Source organism: Ambystoma mexicanum, chromosome 1p, assembly GCF_040938575.1.
Source record: "Ambystoma mexicanum isolate Mex_15411 chromosome 1p, UKY_AmexF1_1, whole genome shotgun sequence".
NCBI classification, from domain to species: Eukaryota; Metazoa; Chordata; class Amphibia; order Caudata; family Ambystomatidae; genus Ambystoma; species Ambystoma mexicanum.
The window spans coordinates 196,726,247-196,737,953 of record NC_090921.1 but is presented as its reverse complement, the minus strand read 5'-3'; the positions used below and the strand labels follow the sequence as shown (position 1 = coordinate 196,737,953).

General features: G+C 44.9%; 1 protein-coding gene across 1 annotated transcript; it reads left to right on the top strand.

Moving 5' to 3' along the window:
- The first annotated feature begins 409 nt into the window (after positions 1 to 409).
- LOC138465923 (vomeronasal type-2 receptor 26-like) lies at positions 410 to 8,077 on the top strand. The gene is made up of 4 exons (XM_069607226.1): positions 410 to 452; positions 3,895 to 3,908; positions 6,546 to 6,669; positions 7,158 to 8,077. Exons 1-4 carry the CDS (start codon positions 410 to 412, stop codon positions 8,075 to 8,077), a joined length of 1,101 nt encoding a protein of 366 aa, XP_069463327.1.
- Positions 8,078 to 11,707: the final 3,630 nt, after the last annotated feature.

Below are 11,707 nucleotides of genomic sequence, written 5' to 3'. Positions count from 1 at the left end.
GAGTGGGAGTAGGAGGCAGGGGTCAGCCCTCAGCAGCATGTTGGGCTTTCAATAAAGAAGGCTGCACGAGGTTGATGTGCAAATTTAAACATGAGTGCAGCAGGTGTGCGGGTCGGCATCCGGTTACATATTGTTTTCAGGCAGGGGACAGTGGGACAGGGCGAGGAGCGGGGCAAAGCGGTGAGGGGGGAAGGACCGCATGCCAGTTAAATTGGGGTGTTCTGGTAGGTCAGGCTCAGTTTATCAGAAAAGGAGGAGGTGGCAGAGGGTTTGATGAGAGGTTTGTGAGGAGATTCCAAGGGGGTAGGAGAGGGGTGAGTAGGAAGACACTTAGGTAGGGCAGGCGAGGGCCATAGGGGGGATGTAACTGTGGAAAATGTTAAGGGGTGGTGGCCGTCATTTCGAGGGCATGGACGACGGTGGCGAAGCCCTCACGCTTGCCGCACGACAAGGTGAGTAAGCTTTAGGGGGATGGCGACAGAGTAAATACGGAGAGACTGACGTAGGTTAAGAGGTTATCGCAACTTCGAGCGTGCAGTAGTAGCCCTGGTTCGCAGGAGACATGGCACAGGATAGGGCGGGAATTGAGTATGCACAGCACAGCAGGAAATTGGCTCATTTGAGCTTTGGTGCAGCTGGGGGGAATGAAGAGATGGGACTGCATGGAAGGAGGTGCACTAGGGCCCCTGGTGCAGCTGGGGGAAAAATGGAGTAATGAAGCAAGGTGCTGCAAGAGTAAGTTATATGGATTGGACTGCATGGACGGGGGCGCAGGTTTGGCCCCTGGTGCAGCGGTGGTGAGGAGTAAAGAAGAAAAGGGGCCTGCATGGACGGGAGTGCACTAGGGTCCCTGGTGCAGGTGGGAAACATGGGGTAATGGACGCAAGGAGCTGGAAGATTAAGTTATATGGAATGGACTGCATGGACGGGGCACAGGTTTGGCCCCTGGTGCAGTGGCTGAGAGGAGTAATAAAGAAAAGGGCCTGCATGGACAGGGGTGCACGTGGGCCCCCGGTGCAGGGTGGGCAACACAGGGCCATAGTAGGAAGGTGACGGATGGTGGGGGGCAAGGGTGAGCAGGAGGGTAATAGGATAGAGGAGAAAGGGGGTCTACGTGAGATTAGGTGCATTGTTTAAAGGATAGGTGTGAAAAGTGCAAAATATAGGGCGTCAGGTAGGAGAGGAACGGGGGTGTTTCCGTAGAGGGATAAGGAGATGGCCAGCAGGATGGGTTCATGAGGAAGGTGTTACTAGTGGTGTGGGAAAGGTTAGGGGTGTGGAATTCATTGATTTAGGATGGGTAAGGCACCTGAAACTAGCTGGTTGGGGCTTATCGGTTCATAAGGTGAAGACTTTAGGACGGTGGAGGTCTGGGAAGTACAGGGTATATTAGGGCTTGGGTAAAGGGGGCTGTTTGGAATATGGTCAGGGGTCTAGGGTAGGGTGGAATGTGGTGGGGTGGTGGTGAATGGAAAGTGACATTGTAATTTCTTTTTCAAATGCTGCGCGGAGTTCGGGGGAGATGCCGCAACCTTGGTTTGTGGGCCACGCTTTTGTTAAGTGGGCAGGGAAGGAGGAAGAGAAAAGGGTCTTTTGGCAGGCAATTGGGTTGCAGCTACAAAGTGCCATTGGTAAAATGGTTCAGTTTTAGGGGGGTTTCACTGGGATCAGCTGCTGCCTATGTTGGAGGGGTTGAGGGAACGCTAGGGGTCTCCAGAGGGGGTGATCATTCTTGCAGGGGGAAAATGACCTCGTAAGAGATAAAGGTGTGGCTCTCATTAGAAAAATAAAAGTGATTTGCTAGGGGTCCGAGAAATGTGGCCTCAAACATGTGTAGTTTGGACTAAGTTGTTGCCACAGGGAGTTTGGAGGGGAGCGAAAAGTGAGGGAGCGATAGACCGGGCAAGGAAGGGGATAAACAGAGAAATGGTAAAGTTTGGCGCCTCGGCGGCGGTACAGGTTTGGACCACAAAGAAATAGTTTATGAAGGCCTCATGATATTTAGAGAGGATGGTGTCCAGTTGTCCGTTTTTTGGAAATAGTCATTATTTGTTGGAATTGACCTGGTTGGTGAGAGATATGGTAAAGAGTTGGAAGTAGAAAGGAATGGTGGGGGGTGGGTGGCGCAGAAAGAACACCTCGGGGAAGGGCTTTTCTGGTGCCGGGGGCATGGCCCCTTTAGATGTGGGGGAGGGAAGCACAGTGGGGGGATGGCACGGGAAAGGAGGAGGGTGGTTCTGTTTGCACAAATGGGCTATCCCGGGGGAACAGGTATTGAACCTGAAGGGGCATGGCCCCGGGGAGAAAACGGGACGCCTTGAGAATTGGTAAGGAGACGGTAGGGACCAAGGGATGGTTAGGGAGGAAGTGGATTTATGTATTTATTTAATTATTTAATTGTTGGGGAAATGAATGTGTTAGTTATTAATTGGTTTGTTTAAAATAGTTTGTTAGTTTGTAAGGCCAGGGAGCCAGGTAAGCGGTTATTTGTAAGCTTTGACCTGTCACATTAAAGTGACCTTTGCCACTCTAAACGAGTCTGGGTTTTTGTGCAGTAAGTGAAAATGTTCATTGTTCAGAGAGCACTGATCGGTTCAAATCTGTTGTACTGCACAACGTGTGACAGAATTCTTGCACCTGCATTGCCCTTCTCTATAAAGTTAGATTTTGCCACCAAAACCATCCCTTCTAAATAATAGGCATAGCTTTCTTACTTGACACAGTGTGCCTTGAAGCTCTCCTTCTGCCGCAGGCACTGCCTGTTGCTGTTGCTGACCACTTCTCGCAGGGCACGCACGAGCACCCCTTGGACACCCTGCTCCATTATCCACGGGAAGGAACACAAATAGACAGAAATACTAAATGACAGCCCACTCCTCGAAGTCATATTGGAATGGGAAGCTTGCTTCAATGCAGTGCGTCAGTGGCTAGATACGATTGGGAAATTGGTGTTTAGAGTTCACAGCCATTTTGGATAAGGGTGCTTTGTTTATCATTCTGCATAGGTTGACCATCTAAAAACAGGATGTATGCACTGTCAGTCTAATCATGATGGACTGAACAGATCATTTCGGAAATTGAAAGTCCGTTGGAGCTTCCGTTTTTTTAAAAGTTGAATATATATATATTTTTTTAATGTTATACTTTTATACTAAATTTGTCAAATCCTCTGTGCACTTCTACGTCTCTTTCCCCATTTCTTAAGTTTGCAAATGATCTTAATTAGTTTTTCATGAATAAAGTCGGTACTATTCACTTGAATATTGATGCAGATCTCTCTACCGCTGACCCTGTTTCTCCCGAATCTGTTTATGTTGTCGAGAAATTGAATCTTGCTCCATTTTCATCAATGGAAATTGTTTCTTTAATTACAAGTCTTAAATCGTCACATTTTAATTATGATCCCATTGTCGCTTGTTTGGCAATTTGCCATGCTCATGATCTTAGTGATTTTTTACTAGGTTTGTCAACTCATCCTTTGCACAGGGCATGGTCCCTTCAGAGCTTAAGAAATAATTTCTAACTCCACTATTGAACAAACCCACATTGGATTATAATGTACTAGAGAATTGTTACCCAATAACTGGTCTTTTATGGCCAGCCAAAATGTTATAAAAAGTTGCCACCAATCAACTACAGAGGTTTTTGGAGGCTCAAGATCTTCTTGATACATTTCAATCAGGCTTTAGGCCTTGCCATGCTACTGAGACAACACTTTTTGCATTATTTGATGATATATTGAAATCTGCCAATGAGGTTGAACCAAGCCTGGCGGTCATGCTCTACCTTTCGAGGGCAGTTTACACAGCTGACTTTGACATCCTTAATTCCAGGCAGTCTGACGTTGGCTGTATGTCTGATCACTTGTTAACATGTTTTTTTCTTTTCTTTCAGATCAGACCCAGCAGGTGAAAATAGCTCCTTTTTGTTCCTCATCTTTTACAGTCCCTTGTGGTGTTCTCCAGGGGTCCTATTTGTCACCTTTGTTATTCAGTATTGACATTCGACCACTACTGGGTATCTTCACTAAATTTGAGATGAGTTATCACTCTTATGCAGCCGATACTCAGATATATGTTTGAATTAATGAAACAACAGATTCAATACAAGGAATTTGTGAATGTGCCCAGGAAATCAAAAGTTGGATGTAAGTTAACAAGCTTTAACTTAACCCCTCTAAAAACCTGCCTACAGCCTTCTCTCACAAAGTAAAAAACCTAAGCTGTTTATGATAGTCTAATTTGACCTACAATTTACAGATTAGCAAAATGCTTGAATCCATTTATTAACAGATACGACTTCTGTGCACTGTCCTACCTCTCATTTCAGATAAGGATAGACCAGTAGTTGTTGGCGCTCTGGTTAATTCCAAGCTCGACTTTTGTAAGGCCTTTTAACCTGGGATCCCAGGAGGTAAAATGTATGGTTTGTAGACTGCTCAGAACACTGCAGTCAGACTTCTATTTAGTCCACACAAAACTTTATCAGTGTTCTCTTTTTGCCTGTCACTTCATTGGCTCCCAGTACATCAAAGGATCATTTTAACATAACTTGTGTTGTTTTTGAGTGTATTCACGGTCTGGCAACTTTGTATCTGTCTTCAAACATCACCCCTAACTATCAAGGCCACTCACTCTTCTGCTCAAAAACTACTGACAGTGCCGTCATCTAATTCATCCGTGAAGACGACAGATGTTTTTCTGTCTTTGGTCCTCGGGCATTCATTTGTTTATTTATGTATTTATGGGCACACATTTACACACAAGACAACAGTAAGCACAGGACGTTAGGAGGGGAAAGAGGTGAGGATCAGGTCGGATCTACTCAAAGAGGAAGGTTTTCAATGTTTTTTTAAAAGTTCTGATATTTGCGTCTGTTCTCAAGGTTGTAGGGAAGCCATTCTAGATTTTGGTTGAGCAATTTGAAAAGGATCTGCCCAGTCTTTTTGATTTCTTAAAAGAGGGTCGAGCAACAAGCTTGGTGTTTTTCTATCTAAAAGATGGTAGACATTCATACCATGAAGTAATTGACTTCCGGTAGCTAGGGGATTTCTCATAGAGGTACTTATGTAGTAAAGTCCCCGCTTTCAATTAACAGCTGGCCGTGACAGGGGGCCAGTGTAGGCCCTGCTGGTGAGTCGAGATGTGGCACTTTCTCTGAACTTTTATTACAATCCGGTCTGCATCATTCTGGGCAGTTTGTAGGCACTGGATACGTTTTTTATCAGCACCTATTAAGAGCGCGTTACAATAATCTATTCTTGATAGGATAGTTGCCCAGGCGATGGTGGCTGAATTGTCCTCATTAAGGTACCTGCGAATGTTCCTGAGCAGTTCAGATTGTACAAGCTGTTTTTGACAACCAAGTTCACATGGGACTCTGCGCTCAGGGTACAGTCAAGTTGCATAATGAGTGTTTTAATTTTCTTCTTTACTTGAATGTTACAGTCCTGGATGGAAAAGGATTGGTAGCAATCAGGAAGTTTAGCCCTAGCTTGGGGGGAGCCAAAAATAAGGAGCTCAGATGTGCCCTTGTTGAAGCACATCCAAATGTCTACCATCCAGGCATCCACTTGATTGTAGATGTTTTGGAGGACTAATCTGTCGGCTGCCTAATCCCGAGAGATCTACAGGACCAATTGAGTGGCGTCTGCATGATTGGTCCAAAATACTCCAGATTCTCCTAGGAGGCTGCATGGAGATAAGATGTATCAGTTGAACAGTATCGGGAACATACATGCTCCATGTGGAATGCCACAGGTGGAGTGAGTTGGGTTTGCGATGGCATTGTCTTGGATGTAAGATAGTGATGGATTCGATAAAAGTCTGAATCTGTTGAATATCTTCTTTATCTATAAGACCTTCAAGAAAATGTTGCAGTCATTGGGGTCCAGTCCTGTTTTTTTTTTTTAGGAGTGGGATAACAGTGACATTTTTAATACAGTCCGGGACTGAGTGCGTACGAATGGAGGCTTTCATAAATCTTGCCAAGAATGGGGAGAAAATATCCTAGGAGCATTTTTGGGGGGATTACATTATCTGGCCCGGCCGTCAGGCGCATAGTACTCAGGGTGGACAGCAATTCTAGGCTAGACACTTGGGTAAAGCTGAAGGAGGTACGATCTTCTAAAGAGGGCAGGGATTGGGGGCAAGGGGAGCAAGGGGAGGGAATGGTCTGAGGGGGTATGCTCAGTAAATTTAGGCACGTAGTAATCTGATTGTTTATCCTTTGTTTTGGTCTTCAGAATACAAACTCTTTTCAAGTATTTCGTAAGAAACTCAAAACCTATCTTTTCACTTGAGTTCTATTAGTGGCTTTTTAATGGTTCATGTTATCTAACATCCACGCCCAGATGCAGCTTCTGCCCGGTTGGTCCTCCTGAGGAACTAGCACAATATAAATGATCAAATCAAATCAAACCAAATGGAATGACATCAGAGGATGATGGGAAATGAAGTAAAGTCTGCCGAGATGAGCAATTAATTTGTTTTTGAATGTTTCCAATAAGCCAGTAACTTGTGTTGCCATTGTCTTTTTTTACCTAGGTGCCCATCTCTGTGTGCAGCCCAGGCTGCCCACCTGGATTTAGAAAATCTGCTACAAAAGGACAGTCTCGCTGCTGCTTCCAGTGTGTGTCATGTCCTCAAGGGGAGATTTCAAATCAGACTGGTGAGTTTATCTGCTGTTTTGTGATATCATAATGGGGCTTTCTAGAGACTAATGGCCTCATTACGACCTAGGCGGTAAGTTACCGCCTGGGTCGTACCTTTACCACCATGGCGTAAACTAAGTTTACGCCATGGTGGTTGGCGGACTTACCGCCCCATTCCGAGGTGAGTGGGGCGGTAAGTCCCCATTAACCCATTTACCCTTCCCCATTCCCATTTTTGCCCCATAGGGCATAATGGGAGTGGGGAAGGCGTTAATTACGCCACCGTAAATTACGGTGGCGTAATTAACAACAAGGTCCCTTAGCGCCATGGATTTTAACACCTGCTAAAAGCAGGTGTTAAAACCTCCATGGCGCTAAGGGACCTCGGAATCAGGCGGTAAGGGTCGGCGCTGTTTATGCCGCCGTAAACCCCTTACCGCCTGGGTCCTAATGAGGCCCTAAGGAAATATAGTTGTATCACTCACATGTTTGTTCCCTATTTCAGATTCTATCAAGTGCTCAAAGTGCCCATGGGATAAATGGCCCAATGAAAAACAGGATAACTGCATCCCGAAGCGCATAGAGTTCCTCTGCTATGGGGAGCCCTTGGGAGCCATGTTGGCAGCGACCAGTCTTTTGTTTTCCATTATACCAGTTATAATCCTTGGACTGTTCATTCGCTACAGGAAGACTCCCATTGTAAGAGCTAATAATCGCTCTCTTAGCTACATCCTGCTTCTATCGCTTACCATGTGCTTTCTCTGCTCGCTGGCATTCATTGGTTATCCAACATTGGAGAAATGTCTTCTACGTCAGACAGCCTTTGGTATTATTTTTGCTCTTTCTGTCACTTGCATCTTGGCCAAAACCATCATTGTAGTCATTGCTTTCAATGCCACCAAACCAAACAGTGACTTACAGCGATGGGTTGGTCCACAACTTTCATATGTCCTCATTGGTACAGGTGCACTTATTCAGGCACTTATCTGTATCTGTTGGACAATTGTCTCTCCTCCTTTTTCACAATATAATGTTCTCACTAAACCGGGAACTTTAATACTTGAATGCAATGAAGGATCTCCACTTGCTTTCTGGTGCATGCTGGGATACCTTGGACTTCTGGCCACCATTAGTTTAATAGTGGCATTTTTTGCTCGAAAACTTCCTGACAGCTTCAATGAGGCCCAGTTCATCACCTTCAGCATGCTCTCCTTCCTCAGTGTCTGGCTCTCATTTATTCCCGCTTACCTCAGCACCCGTGGAAAGTACATGGTGGCCATGGAGATCTTTGCCATCTTGTCTTCCAGTTCCTCCTTGGTTTCCTGTATATTTTTTCCAAAATGTTACATCATATTGTTCAAGTCTGAGATTAACTCTAAGGACTGGCTGATGGGCCGGGGCACAGGTCAAAAGAAGAGGCTTTAAAGTAGCAGGCGATGAAAACTGCAGGCATTGACTGCAAGAAACCTGCAGGTATTGATTGCACATCGTGATTGCCTATTGTTGTTAGCTGCAGTCATGGTATAATGGTGATGTTTCACAACTTAGAACTTCATCTCTTTGTAAAGGAGAATACAACATTTACAGCACACCCACCTCTGCATCCTTTCGCAGAGATGTAATTGTAATTAGTTATTTATAACACGCTTAATACCCAGAGGTTTCTAAGCGTGGACACAGGTATCGAACCTGTCTTGCTTTGCGTCGTCTTGTTTCCAAGGTGAGTGTGTTGCCCATGAGCTAACCTCCCGAGACTGTACATTTCAGATTTTCTTCTGAATTTGCACAATTATGTATTTCTTATCCAGGATTAACCCATGTATGTGGGAATTCCTCTTATTTGTCTGCATTTCACAATGGCTTAATTAGCCCTTTCTAGCCATTTTTGAACATTGGTATACCCACCACACAAATATCTCCCAGAATAACCATTCGTGATGCTGAACATGGACTCACAGTTAGTTTCTATGGGAGGTTGAGACATGCATGGATGGCAAAGTATTTCCCTTGGAATTCTGCACAATCACATTGGATTCATTGTAATTCTAAATATTGGGTTGAAATGGCTAGCTTTCTAGCACATTATTTGGATGAATTTGGATGAAAAGCCATAGGGCCACTTGTAGGATGGTCAAGGAAAAGTTTTATGCTGCTGACATTTGTTGGACGTGTGGAGAATCAAGGAGACCATTTGCCATGCTTTCTGTTTGTGCAGCAAGATACATTTCGGATGGCCGGCAATTTTGGAAAAAATCAATCTTGCCTGATCTCAAACTGGATATGCAGGTTGTTCAGTGGCAATGTCCCGAAAATAATCCAGACTTTTGAGTAACTCAGTGTGTGCTCACCTCCTCAGTTGGTGCAAACAAAATCTGGTCTCTACAGGCCGGCACCAGGCCTCCGAGATGTGCGGTGGGGAGTCCCCAGTCCTTAGGGGGTACTGCAGATCTCGATAGGGCTCCAAATATTCACGGACAATGACCCAAATGTAATCCAAAAATAAGGAGAAAGAAAATCAAAAAAGGAGTGCAACAATTGCAAGAAAAACACTATTATATTTGCAAATATTGGCAGGGAAAGTCAGACAGCCTGTGGAACTGAACTGCTGAACATCTCAACATGCGCACTCCGGTTTACAATATTTAAGGCATAAAGCTGCAGGATTAGCATATTCTCCAAATGCAACATTAATTCTAATTCTAATATTCCCATTGACTGTTCATTATTAACACCCTCAAGAACATACAATAACTAATTCTACTGGTAGTTTTCCTTTTTGTGACAAACAAAATACCACCCCTAAAACATAACTGTAACTATCCTATTCTGCAAAAATGCATAGCGATCATCGGTTGGCACTCTTCAGGGTGTACTGGATAAAAAGCTCTGTACTAATTGGACAATGGTCTGTGAGCCAGCTTAGACTGTAGCATCCCTCCGAGACGGGCCAATGATACAGCGAGTGGTAATCGGTGAGGTCACAAACTTTGTTGCATCGGATCACTGCAATCCCCATTCCCTAATTGGTCCCTTCAGATTCTCACCCCTTGTACCTGCCCATTCTGCAACACCCGGCTCAATACATGTTGCCAACTCTGGACACAATGAATAGCTGCATAAAGGAAACGTGACTGAGGTGCTCCTTGTGAAGATTAATTTTGTTCATTTATAAAATGGTTCAAGTCACTCTTACTTCAAGACTATGGGCCTCTTTACAACGAGGGCGGTCGCAGTATGAACGGTGCCAGAAAGGGACGGGCACCGTTCATACCGGGCCGCCCCATTAAGAGTTATGCAGCGGGTCCCGCTCTGTACGCCTGTCCAGACTAGACATGCATAGCGGGACCGCTAGCAGTACAGGATGCTTGTTGGCATCCTCCCCATTGAGATCTATGGGGGCTCAAATGGGAATGGGGACGTACCGGGTTCGGGTCCCGCGAAAGGGAATTACCGGGCCCTCCAAGGTCGAATTGCTCCGGTAAGTCTCATTTTGCGGGACCCGGACCCAAGTTTGCCGCTAAAAACTGCATGGCTACCTCCAAACTCGTAATGAGGCCCTATGTGTCCTGCATTAAATGGGTCGGCACTATGTTCACAGCCTAGTTCTGTATGTATGACATTACTGGTTCTGGGACCTACTCACACATCCAACACTGTCCTTCATGATCATTGTGCATTCATTCGCCTATTGTCTAGGAAGGCACTTGACGTCTCCAGTCTCATTTCAGGCCCGAGAACTGCCTCCCTTGCAACAATCAATTGGAAAAACTTTGGCATACTTTCCGATCCTAACCTTGGCTGCTTGAAGCTTTCTGCCCAACAGCATAAATAAAATTCCAGATCTTAAAAACCACACACACATAAGCCTTCCCCCTGTGCTGCATACTCTTCGGGATTACATGTCATGAAAGTACAATCACCATCGGCATAACAATATACCCAATGCTCAGTGTAATTTTCCGGATCTGGAGGTGGATTAGAAAGTGTTCCTAGAGGTTCAATTGGATACCCTATCTGAATTATACAGTATTGAACATGACCATTCCATTTATCTGTCTGCGTATGAACATGTCTCGAGAGGGGTGTGGCAGTGCCCCTGGACCTCTGTACTGACAGTGACATCATAGATTTCCCTATAGCCCAAAATGTGTACAATACCCCAGCCCCAACCCCATTTGACATGCACAGAGAGTGATGAGAACCACTTCGAGGATTGGAACAATCACTTTCACAGTATAACTGAACCAGGCAGATTACCAAAAAAAATGTTTATTACATAAGTCCTATTTCACCACCCAGCTTGTGTCTTTTTCCATAGTAGTGTGGAGTGTATGGAGTGCTTTCATAGCTTCAGATATGCTCCCATTTTCGACATCGTTTGATGGTACGAATGTGCAATAACTACTTCTGAACTTTGCACCCACTCCTCCTTCCATAGCTGTAATCACATATCTATTCTGCAGGGTGTTCAATCTAACTCTCCTCAACTCTTCCCTCATAGCTTTCATCCCCATTTCGGTCCCATTTGCTAGCTGCAGTAGCTCATGCCTAGTAATCTGAAGCCACTTAGCATTGGCAGCAGTTTGAACACTTTGTGCAAGAAGCAATGTAAAAAATGCTGCTGCTTTGCTAACGAAGCGAAACTCCATAGCTACTTCCGTTAATCTATCTGTGGATTCCTGTGACCAATAATCGTTATTGCGACAACTTCTTTGCATGTTCAGGGTCCTTTTAGTGATACATGCCTCGAAGAGCATAATGTTCAGAAAATGATGTTCAGCCCAATACATTACTTTCTTTCTCAGCAGGACTGTTTTCTGTCAAAGTGGGGAGAGGAAGTGGCGGATAAGAAGCCAAGCCCTGTCCTAATTTTTTTTTACAAACATTCAAACAAGGGATGATGCATACCCTTGCTATAATGGATTATTCAATCAGGGAGCTTAGGAAGGGACTTTTGGAGTTAACCTCCATAGTCCAGGGAAACACCAAGGTTTTGGGGTCAGATTGTAGGGAGACCCAGAGTTATGCCGCTACCGCTGGTATAGCCAAATATGG

Excerpts from the sequence above, each read along its gene's own strand:
- LOC138465923 (XM_069607226.1), top strand. The coding sequence starts at position 410 with ATGGACGACGGTGGCGAAGCCCTCACGCTTGCCGCACGACAAG. Across the intron at positions 6,670-7,157 it reads GGAGATTTCAAATCAGACTG|ATTCTATCAAGTGCTCAAAG; the intron begins GTGAGTTTATCT and ends TCCCTATTTCAG.